Raw genomic sequence first — 18,920 nt, 5'->3', positions numbered from 1 at the left:
CCGGCTGGCTGGTGGGAGTCATGATTTATTAAAGAGGGGGGCTGGGTGGGACCAAGTGCCACGTGGGCGCAGATTACTGGACAGTGATGGGAGTGTACAGGTTGGCACCTAGGGGTAAGGAGGGGAGACAGAGATAATAGAAGGTAATGTTTGTTTGTTTTGATTGAAAGGTTTGTTAGCAGAGGATTCTCCTTGGCCCAATTTTCTAAAATATTGGCCTCGGTGACCCTACCATTCCCTCCTATTCAATTTAAAGAAATTGAGGTCGAATAAACAAATAATATGTTATTGGAATTGGATTGAGACGTAGACTTGTATTTAATCTGAGAGCTGAGTTGAAAATTCTAACACGTACACACAGGAGTGAGGCATCACATACTAAAAAAAAAGCTCATCATAATCTCACATTGAAGTGTACCAAGAAAATTTAGGCTATGTAAAATTGATTTAAGAGTTTAAGAGTTGGGTACAAATACCAAAGGGCGGCGTATGTATGTTGGACTTCACATTACTAAAAAGAAAAAAGGGTAAAGATAATGAAGTGAGAGAATTTCTCAAATAATGAATGTGATAAAGCAAACACCTAGAGACCGCAGAGCGGGTTTCTTTCTGTCACCATGACAAACGTAAAATGCTGCCCACAAATCACGGGGACCAACTGTATATATTTCATTCTATTGTCAAAAATCAATGAATCAATATCGGTGGGCCAAACTTTACCCACAGAATATGATCACGTGAGATCCCACGGGCATCCTAAATTCTCTCTCTCTCTCTCTCTCTCTCTCTCTCTCTCTCAAGTTCACAACCCCTGGAAAGTCTACTACTTTCCAATAGATGCAGTTCTGGAGCCCACACACAATCATGAATATTTTCATTTAGGTCAAAGAGAAATAGGAAACATTTAAACATCACTTTGCTTTGTGAACTAGAATGAGTTCTAAATAAGATAGAATAAAAATTTAAGAGAATGTTCGGGTTAAGATTTTATTTTTAAAAAAATATTTTTTTTTTCTTATATTTTTTTTTACTATCAAAAATAAAAATTTATTTTAATAAGACTAAAAATTAAGAAAAATTAAATATTAATAATATGTAAAATTAAAATTTTGTTCATAAATTTAATATATTTTTTACTTTCCTTCTCACTTTCCTTCATAACCAATGTTTGAAAATATTTTCCTTTTATTTCTCTAATATTTTCCAAATTCTAAATGACCATAAATAAAAGTCTAAAAATTATGTAATAAATTTGATTTTCTTTCTCATGATTCGATTTCACTCCTATCTACCAAGCATGCACTAAATCTTTAATTGTAAACATCAAGCTGGAAATTATCGTGGCGTGATCCTGGAATTCAATATGCTCTAGTTTTTTTTTTTCTTTTTTCCATTGCAAAAATCAATTTACTTCTCCAACCCTACAGTTGAGTGGTTCTTACGCAAATCACATACCGTGTAACCAAGATGCCTATTGAGATTGCAGCTGCTGGAGTCATCGGCAGCCGCACCAACTACCTGCTTATGCTGAATTTTGAGCTGCAATTGGTGGAAACTGACAACCACCTTCACTTAGATTGCCCACCTTGGTTGACTTGCACCCAATCCATGGCTATAAATGAGATGTATGTGTGTGTTGTTGTGTGTGTGCTGCGTGCATGTGTGCGAGGCAAAACAGAGTGTTGTGTGTGAGAAAGAGAGTTGAGTAAAGAGCAGTAGCCTCCTCATTGTATTATTCTCCCCAGTTATAGTGAAGTTGTGTGTGCTCTGTGTACGTAAGTCAGGTTAGACTGAACCACGTAAATCTAGTGTTCTATTTCTATTATTTATTTTTGCCCGTGTGTGATTGTTGTTCCTAGATCCACCCCAACAATTGGTATTAGAGCGAGGTTGGAGGAAAATCATAGATCCGAAGCAAAATTGTCAGATCAGAGCCTTTGTCCAATAGCTCAAAACTCAATTTTGAGGTCACCATCGTGTTCCTCTCGTCCAAACGAAGCCGACAGTGGTAACTAGAGCTCGAACAAAGCTCAGACGAGGCCGCACACGCTTGCATGCGCCACCAACAGCCAGGCGACGTTTCCACGCGCCGGCAAGTGATCAGCAAGTGGCCTCACGCGCTCCCACACGCTGGCAATCGCCCGATGAGCGTCTGAAGGTTGAAGACAGCCACATCATCGCCACGCAAGCACTGAGTCAGCACATCGTCAGCGCGCCACATCAGTGACCAGTCAGCAGCTGGGGACCCCAGTGCCACGTTAGCTGGTGGGCCCACACATCCACATCAGTAAATGGGCCCTACACAGCCATGTTAGAAAGGTGGGGCCCCACAATGCCACGTCGGTAGCGGTTCCCACCGTGCCACGTCAGCAAACGGCGTCAGTTAACAACGTCACTAGTGTCTTCAAAATATTCCATCAAAAGGGAATATTTCGTTAAAGTTGACTTTGTTTTGTCCAAGTTTGACCAGAACTTTGACAAGGCTTTTCAGAGCCATTTCAGGTCCTTTTTTGAACGACTTAAAACATTTCGAAGGTTTTCGACCATTTCGGATCCAACTGTGTTGTCCATTTGAACTAATTTCGTCTCTAGATTGGTGAATTGAGATGTTGAACGAAAAAAGCTCATAGATTGAGATGTTTGACAACACGAACTTTGGTTTCTGAAAAATGCAGATTAAGAATTACCTATTTGGTAAGGGTTTGCACTTACCATTGAAGAGAAAGTCAGATTCCATAATAGGGGACAAGTGAGAGTTGCTTGACCGAAAAGCTATCGGAGCTATCATAATAATGTTGGCAAAGTTTGTTGCCTTTAACACCAAGCACTTGACAACCACCAAGTCCCTTATGGATGTGTTAACCAATATGTACGAGCAACAATCAACTGCGAATAAGGTACACTTGATGAAAAAATTGTTTACCATGAATATGTCTGCAAGTAAAAGTTTTAGCGGACACTTGAATAATTTCAACGAGTTGTCGGATCAACTCGCCTCGGTTGGAATTACATTTGACAGTGAGATCCGTGCCCTACTGATTTTTGGCCAGCTGCCTGAGAGTTGGAAAGGTATTGTTACTGCGATCAGTAGCTTCGGAAGAAAATCGAAGTTGAAGTACGATGAGGTCTTTAGCATGATTTAGATGGAAAAAATCAGAATGCAGTCGAACAATGCCTCCACTTCAAGTTCAGCCTGGAATGTGGAAAGCTGAGGAAAAGGAAGCGGGCATGGACGATCAAACAATCGCGGCAGATCTAAGACCAGGTGGTCTAGATCTAGAAATCCTCGAGGTTCCCAGGACACAAAAAACGTTAAGTGCTGAAACTGTGGAAAGGCCGGGGATTTTAGAAATCAGTGCAAAGGTTTGAGGAAGGAATCTGAGGCGAAGACAGAAGCAAATCTCGCCTCTTCCTCAGGAGAGAAAGATGCATTGATATGCTCTTTGGAGAGCAAGAAGAACTTTTGGGTCTTAGACTCCGGAGCCTTATTTCATGTCACTTATCGCAGAGATTGCTTAAAGGAGTACACACTAGGTAATTTTGGTAAGGTGTACCTTGGCAACAATTAACCTTGCGACATAACCGGCAAGAGAGTTGTGAAAATCAAGATAAACGGGTTAGTATAGAAGCTAAAGAATATCAGATATATTCCAGACCTGAGAAAGAACTTGATCTCAGTTGGTCAACTGGCAGATAAAGGATACACGACGATATTCATTGACAATGAATGGAAGGTTTCAAAGGTTGTACTAACAATTGCACGAAGTAAGAAAAGCGGAATACTTTATCTAACCTCCAATGCCTTCATGTCTATTTCAGTTATTGCAGGAAATAACGACAACAACATCTAGCACCAACGATTCGGTCACATAAGCGAGAAAGGACTCTGAGTGATGCACTCAAAAGGAAAATTGAGTGGTCTACGGTCGATAGAGATTGACATGTGCGAGGATAGCATATTCGGAAAATAGAAGAGGGTCAGTTTCTAGACAAACACCTGTGCCCCAAAGGAGAGATTAAAACTAGTCCACTCAAATGTATGAGGACCGGCACCGATCTCATCCATAGGTAGAAGGAATTACTTCGTCACATTCACTGACGATCATTCTCAGAAGGTATGGGTTTACTTTCTGAAGTATAAGTCGGAAGTCTTTGATGCTTTTAAGGTATGGAAAGTTATGGTTGAAAATGAAACTGATTTGAGAATCAAGAAACTGAGAACAGACAATGGTGGTGAGTATGAAGACACTAGGTTCAAGAAATTCTGCTATGAGCACAATATCAAAATGGAAAGAACTATGTCAGGTACGCCTCAGCAGAACGACGTAGCCGAGCTAATGAACCAAACGTTGACTGAAAGAGCCAAAAGCATGCGTATCCATTCAGGCTTACCATTGTAGTTTTGGGCAAAAGCAGTCGGCACAGCAGCATACTTGATTAAGTGGGGTCCATCAGTACCATTAGATCACCGTATACCAGAAGAAGTATGGAGCGGAAAAGAGGTGAGACTTTCACATTTGAAAGTTTTTTATTGTGTTGCATATGTACATATCAATGATCATGTCAGAAACAAGCTTGATCCTAAGTCCTGAAAATGCACCTTCGTCGATTATGGTGAAGATGAATATGGGTATCGCATTTGGGATGATGAAAACAAGAAGTTGATCAAAAGCAAAGATGTAATCTTCAATGAAAAGGTGATGTACAAGGACAGACACACAACAGAATCCACTGAACTAGTTCAGAGAGAATCAACCTATGTAGATATGGATGATGCCCTAGAAGGTGTCAGGACGCAACAGCAGAATGCCGAGAATCCTCAGACAGAGGAACTAGTGGAGCAAATCGTCGCACCACCGCCTCCTAGCTCCGAAGCTTAGGAGATGCTCCTCGGCCCCATGTACCAAATAAAAGGTATATGGATTACTTACTTCTTACAGATGGTGGAGAACTCGAATGATATGATGAAGCATGTTAGGTGAAAGATACGAGCAAGTGGGAGCTTGCGATGAAAGATGAGATGAAGTCCTTAAACTCCAACAAAACATGGGAACTAGTTGGATTGCCCGAAGTAAGAAGACTCTTCACAACAAGTGGGTGTATAGGATCAAAAAGGAGCAGGATGGCTCCAAAAGGTACAAGCCTCAGTTGATAGTCAAAAACTTCAAGCAGAAGAAAGGGATTGATTACACCGACATCTTTGCACCAGTTGTGAAGCTGACAACCATCAGATTAGTAAGCAAAAATCCAGCAAACAGGAAGGTGGTGACTACTGAGAAGCTAAAGTTGTACTCAACTTCAGTTGGTCTTCAGGCTTGAAGACAGATATGAGCACATCATTTGCCTATACACTGGTTAAGATGTTACCTCCATCTCCAAGTTGGAGATTGCTAAGATTGCAGCTAGTGGAGTCGTTGGCAGCCGCACCAACCAGCTACTTATGCTGAATTTTGAGCTGCAGTAGGTGGAAACTAGCAATCACCTTCACCTACATTGCACACCTTGGTTGACTTACACCTCCCCCCTCCCCCCCAATCCATGGCTATAAATGAGATGTCTGTGTGTGTTGTTGTGTGTGTGTTGAGTGCATGAGTGTGTGAGGCAGAACAGAGAGTGTTGTGTGAGAAAGAGAGAGAGTTAAGTAAAGAGCAGTAGCCTCCTCCTCCTTGTATTATTCTCCCGATTATAGTGAAGTTGTGTGTACTCTGTGGACATAGGTCAGGTTGGACCGAACCACGTAAATCTATTGTTCCATTTCTGTTATTTATTTTTTCCCGTGTGTGATTATTGCTGCTAGATCCACCCCAACAATGCCTACATGTGACACTGTCCAGTCCTTTGGGTTGTTTTTTTTTTTTTTTTGCACTCCCCCTTGTTTTCCTTGCTTTACAATCTAAAACCCCAGCTTAACAATTCTAAGTTAGCATATAACCAACAGCCCAAGCTACCACTCCGTGAATTGAAGAATAAACCCACAAACATGATAAGCTAGAGCCCAAAAAATAACCCTTTTCTCTATTTTCGCTCCATTGTTTGCCTAGATATAATATGACATGTGAACTGTGAACCTGCTGGTTCAATTTAGTTTCAGGGAGTCTTGAGCTAAAGGTTACAGATCACGTACAAATGGGTTCAACTCTATTCTAGCAAGTACATGCTGCAAGCTTGTCCTAGAATCATCTTTACTCCACACGAAGATCTAAGACACTTCAGAGAAGCATTGGCACAGAGAAACATACGAGCAACCTTCTATTAAATGGTTCTAATAGATTTACAACAGAAAATGAGTGCAGCTTGGACAGCTCATTGGATTGTGAATAAATTACATCTGTTTTGACACCGACACTCCGAACATCCACAAAACCAAAGAACTTGTGGGCCAATCAGCAGCCCATGAATTCCTTAAAATTTTTCATGAAACAAGTATAAGCTTGGGACTTAGAGTGTGTTTTTCCCTTTTTCCATCTCATTGTCCTATTAGATAATTTATTCTTTGTGCTTTCTAACTTTGTGCTTAGGGACCAGAATAAAATCAAATGTGCCTTAGAAAAATTGTTGCTTAAGCAATATTTGTCTTTCTTAGTCATTATACATCTGCACATCATCCTTATTAACCTCTTATGAAGCAGAATGGTTGCATAAAAAACAATGAGCCAAACTAGCTATTTGCAGGAAGAGCTACTTTCACAGCCTTATACACGTGCATTTTTAATGGCATAATACCTGGCGTTTTCTGTTTCTTTAACATTGAAAACACAATCTCACAAAAACAAAAACAAAACCAAAAAAAAGGAAAGAAAATGAAATTAAAGAATTCACTGAGTTGATTGAGAAGCATAGAGGCACTCACATGTAAATTCTATTCACCAAATTCTAGAAAAATAATAGTGAATTGAACATGTCAATGACATTATAAGTACATATATTATACAAAGGCCCGCCAAGGCTGGACTGCACAGTGGTAGATATGCAGAAGGGAAAAAATGTACTCACTCAATACAAGCTTGGTCTAACATGATTTTTGGAAAGCAAAGGACTTTCATGACCTTGTGAAGAGTCAATTGAATTACTGTCCCTGCAAACATGAGAATTAGTCATGCTAAAGAAATTAAAAATCTTTTGAAGCAAAATAAAGTGAAGGACAAACCAAGAGAACAACCTCAAGAACTTCAAAGGCAACGTGGCAATCGCTGCAACTCAGACGACACAAGCAATGCAGAATCTGCTACACCAGGTATTCTTGAACTTCTAAGCTCAAAAACAATGGCTTCAATTTTTGAAATCTCTGGTATAGATATTGATAATATCATCGCATGTGACAAATACTGCTTACAGGAATAACCAAGAGCATGCAACATCCGTAGAACCACCAATTGACAGATGCCCTTAGTACACCAAGACTCAAGAATTACGCTAACCTTGGGAAGATTGGTTAGAAAACCAGTAGTGGCTTCCCTCGGAGCTGCTTTAAGTAACAAAACAATGCATTCTGAAGCTATATCTGAAATATTTGTTTCATGAGAACCACTCAACTCGAGCAAAACCCCAACATTGCTCCCAAAGTCCACTATATCCCTTATGCATTGTTGCTGATCAACTACACATGCATCAGGAGAACCATTACACAAGAGATTAGGTTCTTTTGAATAGAGAAAACCTTTTCTGCTACTGATTGAGCGTAGAAGGAATGCCCTACACAGACCAAGAGTTGGTAAGATAAAATCTTCCATTTCCTTTGCATTCACAAATTGCAGCAGGTTGCCAATCCTCCTGGCTACTTTTAACTGAGAGAGAATATTTGTTTCCATCTCAGGAGCAGATGCCAAGGCCAGACAGAGCTTAACATTGTTTACATTCGCACTTGATAGATCACCAAGCAAAAACTCAAAGCATCGTGAAACTGTCTTCAGATCTAAAATATCCGAAATTTTAATGTAATTGAACTCAATTAGCATCACAAGAAGCTTCTGAGCATACATGGGAATGGGATCTTCGTCTTCAATCAATACGGGATAGAGAGGGAGGAAATGATCGTTAGATATAGACTTTAAATCCTCCAGTATTTTATTGTCTTCTGATGGTTCATTCAAGAAAATGAGCATCACATCAAACAAAATTTTCAGGCACAAGAATCTGGCATCTCCATCTTTATTGCCCTTGTACAGAACAGCCAGCCTTGGAAGAACTTCCCGAGAAAAAATGTCAGGCCACTCAAGAATCACAGAGGGCTCCTCTGCAATAGACTCAAGAACTCGAAGAAGGGTTATCTGGAAGTCATCCCTGCCCTGAAAATTAATAAGAAGAATACATACATATCATCCCCCATCCTATCCGTAAAAATCAATGTCCCAATTATGCTGTCACACAATCATCTATATTTTTCGTAGAATCAGTACAATATTTATGGATCAGTTATTGTTTATTAGAAAAATATATCAAACAACTAAAAAGCAATTATTCAATCACTGATACTAAAGAAATACAAACATGTAAAGTGAACCTTAAAATGCTTTACCGTTCAAAATGAATTGTCATTCGAACTCACATCACTTTCATACCAATCAGATTATCATCCCTGTTCATTGGGTCTGTTTGGTACCATTTTGTTTTTTGTTTCCAGTTTTCTAACTCTGTTGCCAGTTTTCAAATGTTTTCAAAAGACCTGAAACCAGATCCAGAAACAGAATACTCCAACATGCAGGGTTAACTTCTGTGAATTAAATCATTCATATACATATTTATTAATTGAAGATATGTTAAAATGACTGTGGATTTAAAATATAATTAAAATAAAAATATCCATAAAATTTATAAAAATATGGTAAAAAGAAAGCTATTTAAAAAATATTTTTTACTATTTTCCAATTTTCATGTACTATTATTGTTCTAGCAGTAATAAAAAGTAACTTTTTAAATATAATAATTGAGTAGAACAATTGTACTAATTTTTTATTGTAATATTTTTAATTTGTATTTTATTTTTATTATTTAAGTAATGTTTTTTACTTGTTATTTGGTTCAAGGACAAAAATGAGCATTTGTTCAATTTTTAATTTATACTAGTTTAGTAGTTTTATAAATTTAAGGTTGCTGATTTTCAATTTTAGATTTTGTTTCTGGCTTTTAGTTTTCATTCCTAGTTTTCTTTCTTGTAATTTTTGGCAGTTTACATGAAATGGCCCCTTATATTATGCAACACAGTACTCGACAATGTCCAAATTAGTGATTAATCAACCAACAACAGAATAACCTGTTTATGGCATGTGCATTGGGTGACTGCTTGTCTAAGCATTTTGGCAACTAAAGCATGCCTTTGTTTCACTTTGCTAAAACATCATTCAGGCTTCCAAGCAAGCTGCACATTGCATTATGTTTCCAATATTTGAATATGAAGGTTGAGAGATGCAGCCAATTATGGAAATTCAAGACAGATTACTTCATTGTGTCATAAAGTTTGGCTTCTCTAAGACACTAAAGTTAAGAACATCAAGTCAAAGGAGCATATAATGGAAATCACTAAAATAAATGCAAAATGCAGTCTACATTTACCTGAAATGGCGACTCCACAAGCTTTATTAGATTGGCTAACTGCTGCAAGACTTGATGAGTTATCACTCTGCGTTTAAAAGACGAGCTTCCAAGAAGATGGAGAACAACAGGAAATAAATGAATGTTCGTTCTTGCCGCAGCTCGACTAGTAAGGGCAGGGATCGGCCCATGGCGTCTTCCACTCATAATCTGCTGAACGTCTCCAGCTATAGTCTCGAGCAAGCCTGGCACAACAGACGCCACAACATGCAAAAAAGCATCCAAACATGGCTGCACATAATTATCTTTCTCTTTTGTCAGCCTATCAACTGCTGAGAGCAACCTTTGGTTGCAAAAAAAATGTAACAACCATCTCCTACTGTGCTTGCTCAGAAGAGCAACAAAAAGAAGTGATTTTCCCCTTAAGATTTCACTTCCCTGTTCAATGAGAGACAGAAGACTTGGGAAAAGATTTTTATCCTCTGCTAAGGGCACAAGGTACCGACTAAAGTTTGTAAACATATGGCTTCCGAGCATTGCCATGTTTAAGAGGTTTAAGCAAATTTGTTGCTCACGCGGACTACCTTTGACAAGGGCAGAAGCAGTGTCCTTGAATGAGAGTTTCTCTATAACTGATTGAACAATTGAAGGGCTAAAACAACCTAGTCGTACCAAACATGACCCCGCAGTAAGCCTTGTGATCTCCTGTTTCCCCACAGCCCTAAATATATAACATAGGTTAGTTATCACATCCTGTCTAGTAAAGCGAGCTGCCCAGTTGCCTCCTTGACTGCAAATGTTTTCAATGGTTCTCAATGCATAAAGTTGAGTCATATCATCCTCTCCTTTCCGCAATATTGATGACACCAATGAAATTAGTGAACTTGAAACCTGCAAAGGAAATAAGGCTCCATTAGAATAGTTATAAAAATAAAAAAGGAACCAGGAAAAAATCAGAAGAAAAAATAAGCACATAGTAAGCTCAAGGCCATGCATTTGGTACAAACTAACAGCTCACTCAATGGACCACCTCTACAATTATAAATAATAACAAAACAATGGAGGAATTTGAGTACACAAAAGTATGAGACAATAAGACAACTTTTAAATCAGATTGAACTGATTTAAAATGTGAAAAAAGTTCTCTCAAGGGACTTTCTCTACAACTGTAAATAATGGTTCCAAATTAAAGGAAGGATCTGTGCACAGAAAAAATAAAACAGTATAAATCAATTAATCGATTTGAACTTATTTAAAAGACCAAAAAGAAACCGAACAAGTCCTTCATACAAACAGAAAGATGATGGAAATAAGTTTGGAAGCTAACCTGCCAACCAGATGCAGACCGGTTGTCCTTCGATGGAGATTCCAGTGGATTGTTTTCTCTAGTATGTTCATTTTGAGTGGCTATATAGAACAGCAACTCTCCCAAAGCAGCCATGGAAAATCTCCTCACTTTTTCTTGTTTGTCTCTAAGACCATCCGTAAGTGAACCTAAAATTCCGGAACTTGCCAAGTCATCTTTAATGGATGTAGAATGCCGAACCAACAAGCCAATAAGCGAAGCAAGTTGTACACGCAAAGCTAAAGCTTTCGGCTGTCGGAACATCTTGACAAGCAGCAGCATTACTGGCCCATTAGTCAACATGTTGGCAGCATCAGCATTACTGCTCAATATCTCAAGGTATCTGATTAGATTTTGCTTCTCTGCAATTGTAGTGTTCCCATTAAATATGGTTATAATTCTGCTGTTGAATGCATCCAACTGCTCGTTAGACATCTTCATGATATCAGATGCTGGCAGTGCATCAAAAGGAAGTGAATGAACTGCGTCTGATACTTTATCAGCTTTTCTGCTGGGCATTACTGGTTTGACTGAGAAATCAGATGGATGCCAAAGCACCTGAGATAGATTACTAGATGATTTTAAAGAATCAGAGTCGAGAGCACATGCTGAACCTTCTTTAGCCCTCGGAACTTTGGTTTGAGGGCCAACAGTTGGTGAAGCAGTAGCCGCTTCCGAATGCTCTAAAGATGATTCTTGTTCAGTTTCCTTCAAATCATCCATGACAGGCATATTAATCATGGTTGAATCTAATTGATTTGCATTATTTTCCATATCTAATATTTTTCCTTGTTCCTGATTTTGAGTAGATTGTTTTTCTTCAGGAGAACATGCAGAACTATCAGACCCATCAGGTTCATCCTGTGCCTCATCCACAGTGTTCTCATTAAAATCAAGTTCCATATCAGTATTTTCAATTTTAACTTCAGCATCATTCTCAGAGCTATTAGGCAAGGGTCTCCGGTAGTTTTCCTTTTCATTCTCCCTCTGTAAGTTTGATTTTGCTATCCTGGACAACCTTAGAATATTTACTCCCCTACTAGCACTTGAGGTATCTTTCTGCTTTTCCTCAACTACTTTTCCAGAAACCTTTATTTGATTTCTGCGGCCACTGGATAGACCCTTAACTGGTGTTTCATAGCCTTTTGATCCTGAAATAGAATTCTCATCGTGTTTTGAAGCTCCTTTTGAATCTTTCTCACGATATTTAGGGGGAGTCTTGTTCTGGAGAGGCTTCTCACCATTACGTTCTGATAGACATGATTTAGAAGAAAGATCAATCATAGAAGTGAAAGCAGGCTGAGGAGGTAGAGGTACTGGAGTGAATTTTGTTCTCCAAAAAGCATGTCCACAAAGCTCAGGCCAGTGTATTCTTTCAGCTGGATCTTTTATGAGAAGAGAGTTGATGAGGTTGACAAAAGAACGACTTGGTATACCGGGGATAGGTGGAGCTGGATCTGAGATAATGGATTTGACCAACTGAGTGAGTTCCCTTCCAACAAATGGAGGCCTGCCTGTATAGCACTCATATAGTACACAACCAAGGGACCACAAATCAGAGGCATAAGAATGAACACCTCCATCCTGAAACAGCTCAGGAGCCATATAAAAGGGAGTTCCACGTTTAGCTTGTGGCAGCTGAATAAGCACACAAAAGGAGATGACATATGTAAGTTTTATGAGAAATAAAAAAGATGTGGCACTTTCAAACTTGATGTACCATGGAACCTAAATCCAAGCTGAACATGAGAAGTGTTGCTAGAGTTCATAAAACCCACCAAGGAAGAAGGAGTTTTAGATATATCACACAATTTTCTCGCTAATCCAAAATCACATAGCTGCATTCCACCAAGTAAAGGAAACTAGTTAGTATACTCATGTGCATAGCAAGAAACGTTTGGAAATATTCCAACAGAAAAGAAGAAGAGGAATGTATAAGTACCTTGGTATGCCCATTCTCATCCAGTAGGATGTTCGATGGCTTTAGGTCACAGTAGATGATTCCCTTTGAATGCAAGAACCTTACAATGACCATTTCCAGCAGATAACTCAAAAATATATACATATATATTGGAAAAACAAAAAGATGAAAGTTAATGAAAATTCCTTACTGCAAAGCTCTAACAAGGTCATGAGCAAGATCATGCACAGATTCTTCTGGAAGCTGACCATCCTGCAGCATGGTAAATAGGCATGACAATAAGCTATTGACATCATGCAGCCTCAATATGAATGGAGCAGTTTTTTTCTCTGCTACATTGTCAGAAATTTATTGAATATGATTTCAGAATTAACTCAATGGATAGAAAAGAGATAAATGAACACACAGAGAAGCCTGTACAATAGTATCAATGGAAAAAAAGCATCGAAGCCTCCAAAATAGTCAAACAGTAAATAAACTAAGTTTCCAAGTCTGGAACAGTAATATTTTTACAATTGCTACCTTTAGCACTTCTACATAATTTCCAATAGGTTTCTCCACTTTTAAAAAATAAATAAATAACGGTCCCGTGCACAAAGCTCCCAGTACGTGGGATCCAGGGAGGAGGCGGACCACTTTTTTCATTTCAAAATTCCATTGAGTTCCTTCCTAAGGATTGGATTGAGCAGCTAAAATTCCACCCAATTTTTTAAAAGGCTTAATCAAGGTTCGCCTTGAGGCTCGCCTAAAGGCAAGGCATGCCTAAAACACCTTGCAGCTCAATCTAAAATACCAAATCCCAAGAAGGCTAACGCATTACATACTGAGGCTTATGCATTTGTACAAAGGGCACACCTTTTGCGCCTTTTTACTTGAGGCTTGCACATTTTGAGTGTGTGATTCTCAACTAAGATTTGGCTAGAAAATATTAACCCCATGTTTATATGAAAGTCATGTCATAGCATGAGTTGAATTCTAAAACTCTTGAACCTCAACCTTTCCAAAACAATTGAGCTGTATCTTAGATCTTGAAAAATAATTTGAACTTTGTAATGTTATAGCTATCTCTTGTCATGATTTACGTAATGAATTTAAGTTAGCTATTTTTCTAAATGGCCAACAAGTAGATTGCAAATTATATTTGATTTTTTTTACATTATATTTGTGATTTTCTTAAATTTTTCTTTATTTTAAAAATATGTAATTTATTTACATAATTTTAATCTAAAAATAAAATCTCAAAAGGCATACACCTCGCCTCGTAAGGGTTAAAGCACCTCGCCTTACGCTTTCACCTTTAAAAACATTGATTCCACCTAAGCAACAGAATTAGCGATAATCAATTATCCCACGATATGGCCACATAACTATCAAAATGGGCTGCACATGAAACCAAAATAAACAAAATGCAATTGGTTCATGGACACAAGTTACGAATATGATGCCTCTGTAGCAAGACCAACTCTAAGGGGTCGTTTGGTATCACTGTCAAAATTAAAGAAACGAAAACCAAAAACTAGAAACATAAACTAAAAATTAGAAACAAGCAACCTGTTTGGTAATATTTATAAAACAAATACAAATTAAAAACTTAATTAAAAAAAATGCTCATTTTCACCTTTAAATCAAAATATTATAAACATATGATTAAAATAATAAAATTACAAACAAATACACATTAAAAAATTACTATAATACAAATAAATTTTATTATAATTATTTTACTTAATTGTTCTACTATAAAAATTTTATTAAACGTGGCAATTGAAAAATAGTAAAAGTATTTTGTAAAATTTATTATAATTATTTTACTTAATTGTTCTACTTTCAAATTTTACTTTACAATAAAAATTTTATTAGACATGACAATTGAAAAATAGTAAAAAGTATTTTGTAACTGGTTTTACTATTTTTTTTAAAAAAAATTATGTATATTTTATTTTAATTATATTTAAATTTATATGATCATTTAATTTTTATTTTAATTTAAAAGTGTATAAAATGAATAATTTAATCTCAAAAAACTATTTCTGGATATTAAAATTTCTGACAATAGGTTGCCAAAACAACTGAAAACCATAAAATTTGATTTTCAGTTTTTTGGCAAACAACTGAAAACTAGTAGCAGAAACAGAAAACTAACAACAAAAAGTTTTTATAATATATTTTTTCACTATGGAGAAACAAAAATAGAAAACAAGAAACAACAATGATACCAAATAGGCCCTAATTTTTCCTTTTCCCTGTGCCAAACAATGCCCTGGTCAACTCTTCAGCCTTTTTCATTTTCTCAAATGTTGTAGGATCATACCACTAATCTATGACAATATCTGCTAACATCCACTTTGACTGATGTATGATAATATTTGTAACATCTATCATTCTGCAGTTTCTCCCTACTTACAAGAAGATTTGGAAACAAAACCAATGAAGTTCATAAAAATATTACAGTAATAATACCTGCCGCAGTAATGTCATGAGATCTCCACCGACACAATATTCCAAAACTAACCACAGATGAGCAGAAGTTTCATACCTAATACAAAAGACAAGGGGAAAATGAAAAATATATATTATTCCACAGAAATCAAAGAAGCGACAAAAGAGTGTGATCCAGTATTTTAATCATCTATCCCCATGCCTAGTACCCAAATGAATCGTGCAAGTTTTTGCATTTCCAAATATCAACAAGACTTACCAAGAGTAGAACTTCAATACATTTGGGTGATCTAGGGAGTGGAGAATCCTTACCTGCAATTATAGAAATTTGGGAACAATTTAATTAGAGCAGTTTAAAGATACAATAAGAACACTACTTCGTAAGACATGATTCAGATCATCTTCAATGGCGAAAACATAACAATAGTAGTCCTTATACAATGTAAGGACGATAAAATAATTCATTTCAAAATGCTTGCTTAGCTAATCAAGCATATACAAAGGGCTTATAATATTATGAATGGCACATTGAAATGGAGTGTGAGCTTGAGTGACAGAAGTCTCTTCAGCTAATACAAATATGATTAACCAAGAATATAGCATTGACACCCAGTTAAGGGGTACTTAAAGACTTAAGGCTAACACACTATCAATGTCAAAAGTCACCACTCCCAAAAAAAGAAATTACTACACTCGATAACATATATTCTATTTTTATTTATGAACGCAACCATCATACTTGAAAGTGATTGCTTTTTGAAAGATTGGATTCATATTATCCATGATATTTTGATTATTTTAAGGCATCATGATAACGAACAGTCAGTGAATGTTCGAATTAGTAGGTTCAAACTTCAAACAGTTGACATCATCTATTGCATTCGCAGGAGCTTTGTGCACCAGGCAGCTTTTTTTTCTTTTTTGAAGTTCACATTTATTGCAACAACAGCGATTCATAATCATGCTATGTACAATCAACAGAATAGTGGACAAGGTGCAGAAACAATGATTGGATTTTGATGCAAATGCATGAATGTTGATTTTCCCAACTCCAAGACAAATAAGACCCCGGAAAAACATTATGATATTTTCATATTTTGTTTGTAAATTAAAATTAATATATTCTATTTTTTGAAAGGCACTAACGCACTGCCCTGTATCATGCATTAGTAGAAAAGGATTCCAATGCAGATTTCAAGCTCAGACAAACACACAATTGTGAACACATGAATCATGGAAATGTAGCAACATATGTATGTAATTGCAATGGAGAAGACAAAACATAACATATGTATTTTTTTGTCCGCGTTTGAGTAGAAATTTGTGCCTTTGTGTGGAGAAATGATTGAACAAGTAAGAATCAGCAACTACATGCAGTTAGAGTCAACCATGATTTTTTCTTGTACAAAAAAACTAATAATTTCATTTTAAAAGAGTTGGAAACAAACATTTTGTAGCTATTTTGAGGAATTACAGTTCTACTGGGACCAGACCAAAGAAACTCCCCTGTAAAACAGAATGGAGAAGTGGAGGACAAAATTGTAGTTGGATCTAAAAACCACTCTACAAATATGCTTCTAGAGCACCTACTTCCTGTGAGATGAAGGTGGCATTATAAGAATGGAAAACATGAAGTCCATGAAACAAACAAAGATGGCTGGGAAAATTTTATCTCATCTCCATCCCCTTCAAATATTAGCAGAACTTATTGCGTGATGGGAGGTCAAAACATTTTTCAGATCTAAAATGAATGAGAACATTTTTTTTTAAAAAAATGCTTACAGACTAAAGTGAGCAGTAAATAAAAATAAAAGGATAGTCCTAGTATGAACTATAGCAGACTCCTACACTATTACAAATAAAAATACAGCTAGTGACTGTTTATCCTCGCTGCCTGGGTTTCAAATTCGACAATTCAAATGTGATTAAATGGTTGAACATATTCAATTTCACAAACTCCACCGGAAATAACAGAATTTAGTCTTAAGTACGACAAATCTAAGATTCGCCTAGTCATGTCAAGTGCACAAAAATAACCATTAAAGAATCGACGATTAATTGTGAAACACTTCAATAAACCCAACAAATTGGACTATAGGGCGCTTACTTCCTGAAGAACCTTGCTCTTCTGCGATTTATCAACGCTCTTGACTGCAAAATATTCTATAGTCTTTTTCTTCCTCCCCTTGTACACATTCTGTACCCAAAATTAAATAAAATAAATAAAGAGTTAAAAAACCGGAGTAGATGCTTCGAATTCTCAAAATGGATGAACCAGAATCGGAAATAGCTAGAAAGAGAGCTACATTACCGAGCATTTGCCATGGCCGATGGTTCCGTAGATGTGATAGTGGTTCATGATCTGTGGCTCAGCTTTTCTAGGGTTTCGTATCTGAAATGAGACTGCGTGCAGAGAGCGGAACAGAAGAATGAGTACCGATCGGAGATGGGAGATAGGAGATGAAGTAAGAAATTCAAATGGAGATTGTAAGCGTATAATTATAGTGAGATGCCTTTACTGATTGCTCGACCGAAGAGAGAGAGAGAGAGAGCCAGGCGGGAACAATATGATTTAAAATCAAACAGGAAATAAAAATGCATTTGCGTGTCCAAAACAGCCGCTGAAGGGATACTTTATATTTTAAATTATAAAATTATATTTTCAAATCTACATAAAAATTAAATTCAAGTTTTAAAATTCATGGTTACAAATATTATTTCATCTTTTTAAATTGGGATTAATCTTCTGCTGTTAGGGTTAGACATAGTTTGATTAATCAACTCGATATGTTCATGAATCATAAATCAATTCGAAGTTTCAATTTGCTAAAAATGCGAATTAAAAAACCAAATCCTTGTAAACATTAATCGTAATTCGATTTATCAATTTTTAGAATATATTCGATAACTAATCAAACCAAATCGTTTTATTTAATTTAAAATTTTAAAGTACTACAAAAGTTAATATTTTCCTCCAAAATAACCAACATGAAATTTTAATATATTCATTATTGAAATCTTAACTTTCAAGTCGTGTTTAGTAATTATATCGAAATTATATAGTAAATTTAGAAATGGGATGTAGTCTTTGTCAGAGTACCCTGTTGTATTTGGCTCGACACATAATCGAAGTTGAATTTGTCTCTTAACCAAAACTATGCGTAATAATTTTAAACTAGAAATTAGATGTTGGAGTACCCTCTTGCATTTGGCTCAACGAAGAAGCGAAGTTCAACTCGTCTCTTAACCAAAACTAAACATAATAAATTTAAACTAGAATTTCTAAACATTCTAATGTATTTTATTCTAATTTAGGTTGAATTATTTTTTAGTATAAAATTGTGTTTCTTTTATGAATATCTAGTCTTACTTAAAAAAAATATTATGAAATAAGGGCTTCTTCCAACAATGCACAACATAATAAATATTGTAAAGGATCAAACAATATCATATGCAACAATTTAAATGGTAAAATACTGAATTATTCAACAACCATAGCAATATAAAGAGAGTAATAATAAAGGCAACGACACCAGGAATTATGTGGTTCAGCAAAGCCAATATTCACTGGAGCAATCGACAAGATATTTTACTATGAAAATCAAAGATACACACTCAATGATTTTCTCTCCTTCTCTCACCCCTCTCTTACTCTCTTACATGTCAAAATATGCCCAAAATAACATA

General features: G+C 36.5%; 1 protein-coding gene across 1 annotated transcript; it reads right to left on the bottom strand.

The window, feature by feature from the left end:
• Positions 1–6,823: 6,823 nt before the first annotated feature.
• LOC131150637 (serine/threonine-protein kinase RUNKEL) lies at positions 6,824–17,844 on the bottom strand. Its single transcript, XM_058101489.1, has 11 exons — positions 17,545–17,844; positions 17,341–17,430; positions 15,493–15,545; positions 15,255–15,330; positions 12,985–13,046; positions 12,816–12,894; positions 12,652–12,711; positions 10,856–12,511; positions 9,550–10,419; positions 7,160–8,285; positions 6,824–7,075 (listed from the first exon to the last, which is right to left on the bottom strand). The coding sequence occupies exons 1-10, from the start codon at positions 17,590–17,592 to the stop codon at positions 7,170–7,172; spliced, it is 4,110 nt and encodes a 1,369-aa protein (XP_057957472.1). The 5' UTR covers positions 17,593–17,844; the 3' UTR covers positions 6,824–7,075; positions 7,160–7,169.
• Between the last annotated feature and the right edge of the window lie 1,076 nt (positions 17,845–18,920).

Source organism: Malania oleifera, chromosome 3, assembly GCF_029873635.1.
Source record: "Malania oleifera isolate guangnan ecotype guangnan chromosome 3, ASM2987363v1, whole genome shotgun sequence".
Lineage (NCBI taxonomy): Eukaryota > Viridiplantae > Streptophyta > Magnoliopsida > Santalales > Ximeniaceae > Malania > Malania oleifera.
The sequence above is the reverse complement of the archived record's forward strand: the minus strand, read 5'-3'. Positions and strand labels throughout refer to the sequence as shown.

Coding starts and splice junctions, on each gene's coding strand:
- LOC131150637 (XM_058101489.1), bottom strand. CDS start 17,592: ATGAACCACTATCACATCTACGGAACCATCGGCCATGGCAAATGCTCG. Junction 12,712..12,815: donor ATGAGAATGGGCATACCAAG/GTACTTATACAT, acceptor GGTGGAATGCAG/CTATGTGATTTTGGATTAGC. Junction 10,420..10,855: donor GGTCTGCATCTGGTTGGCAG/GTTAGCTTCCAA, acceptor TTTCCTTTGCAG/GTTTCAAGTTCACTAATTTC.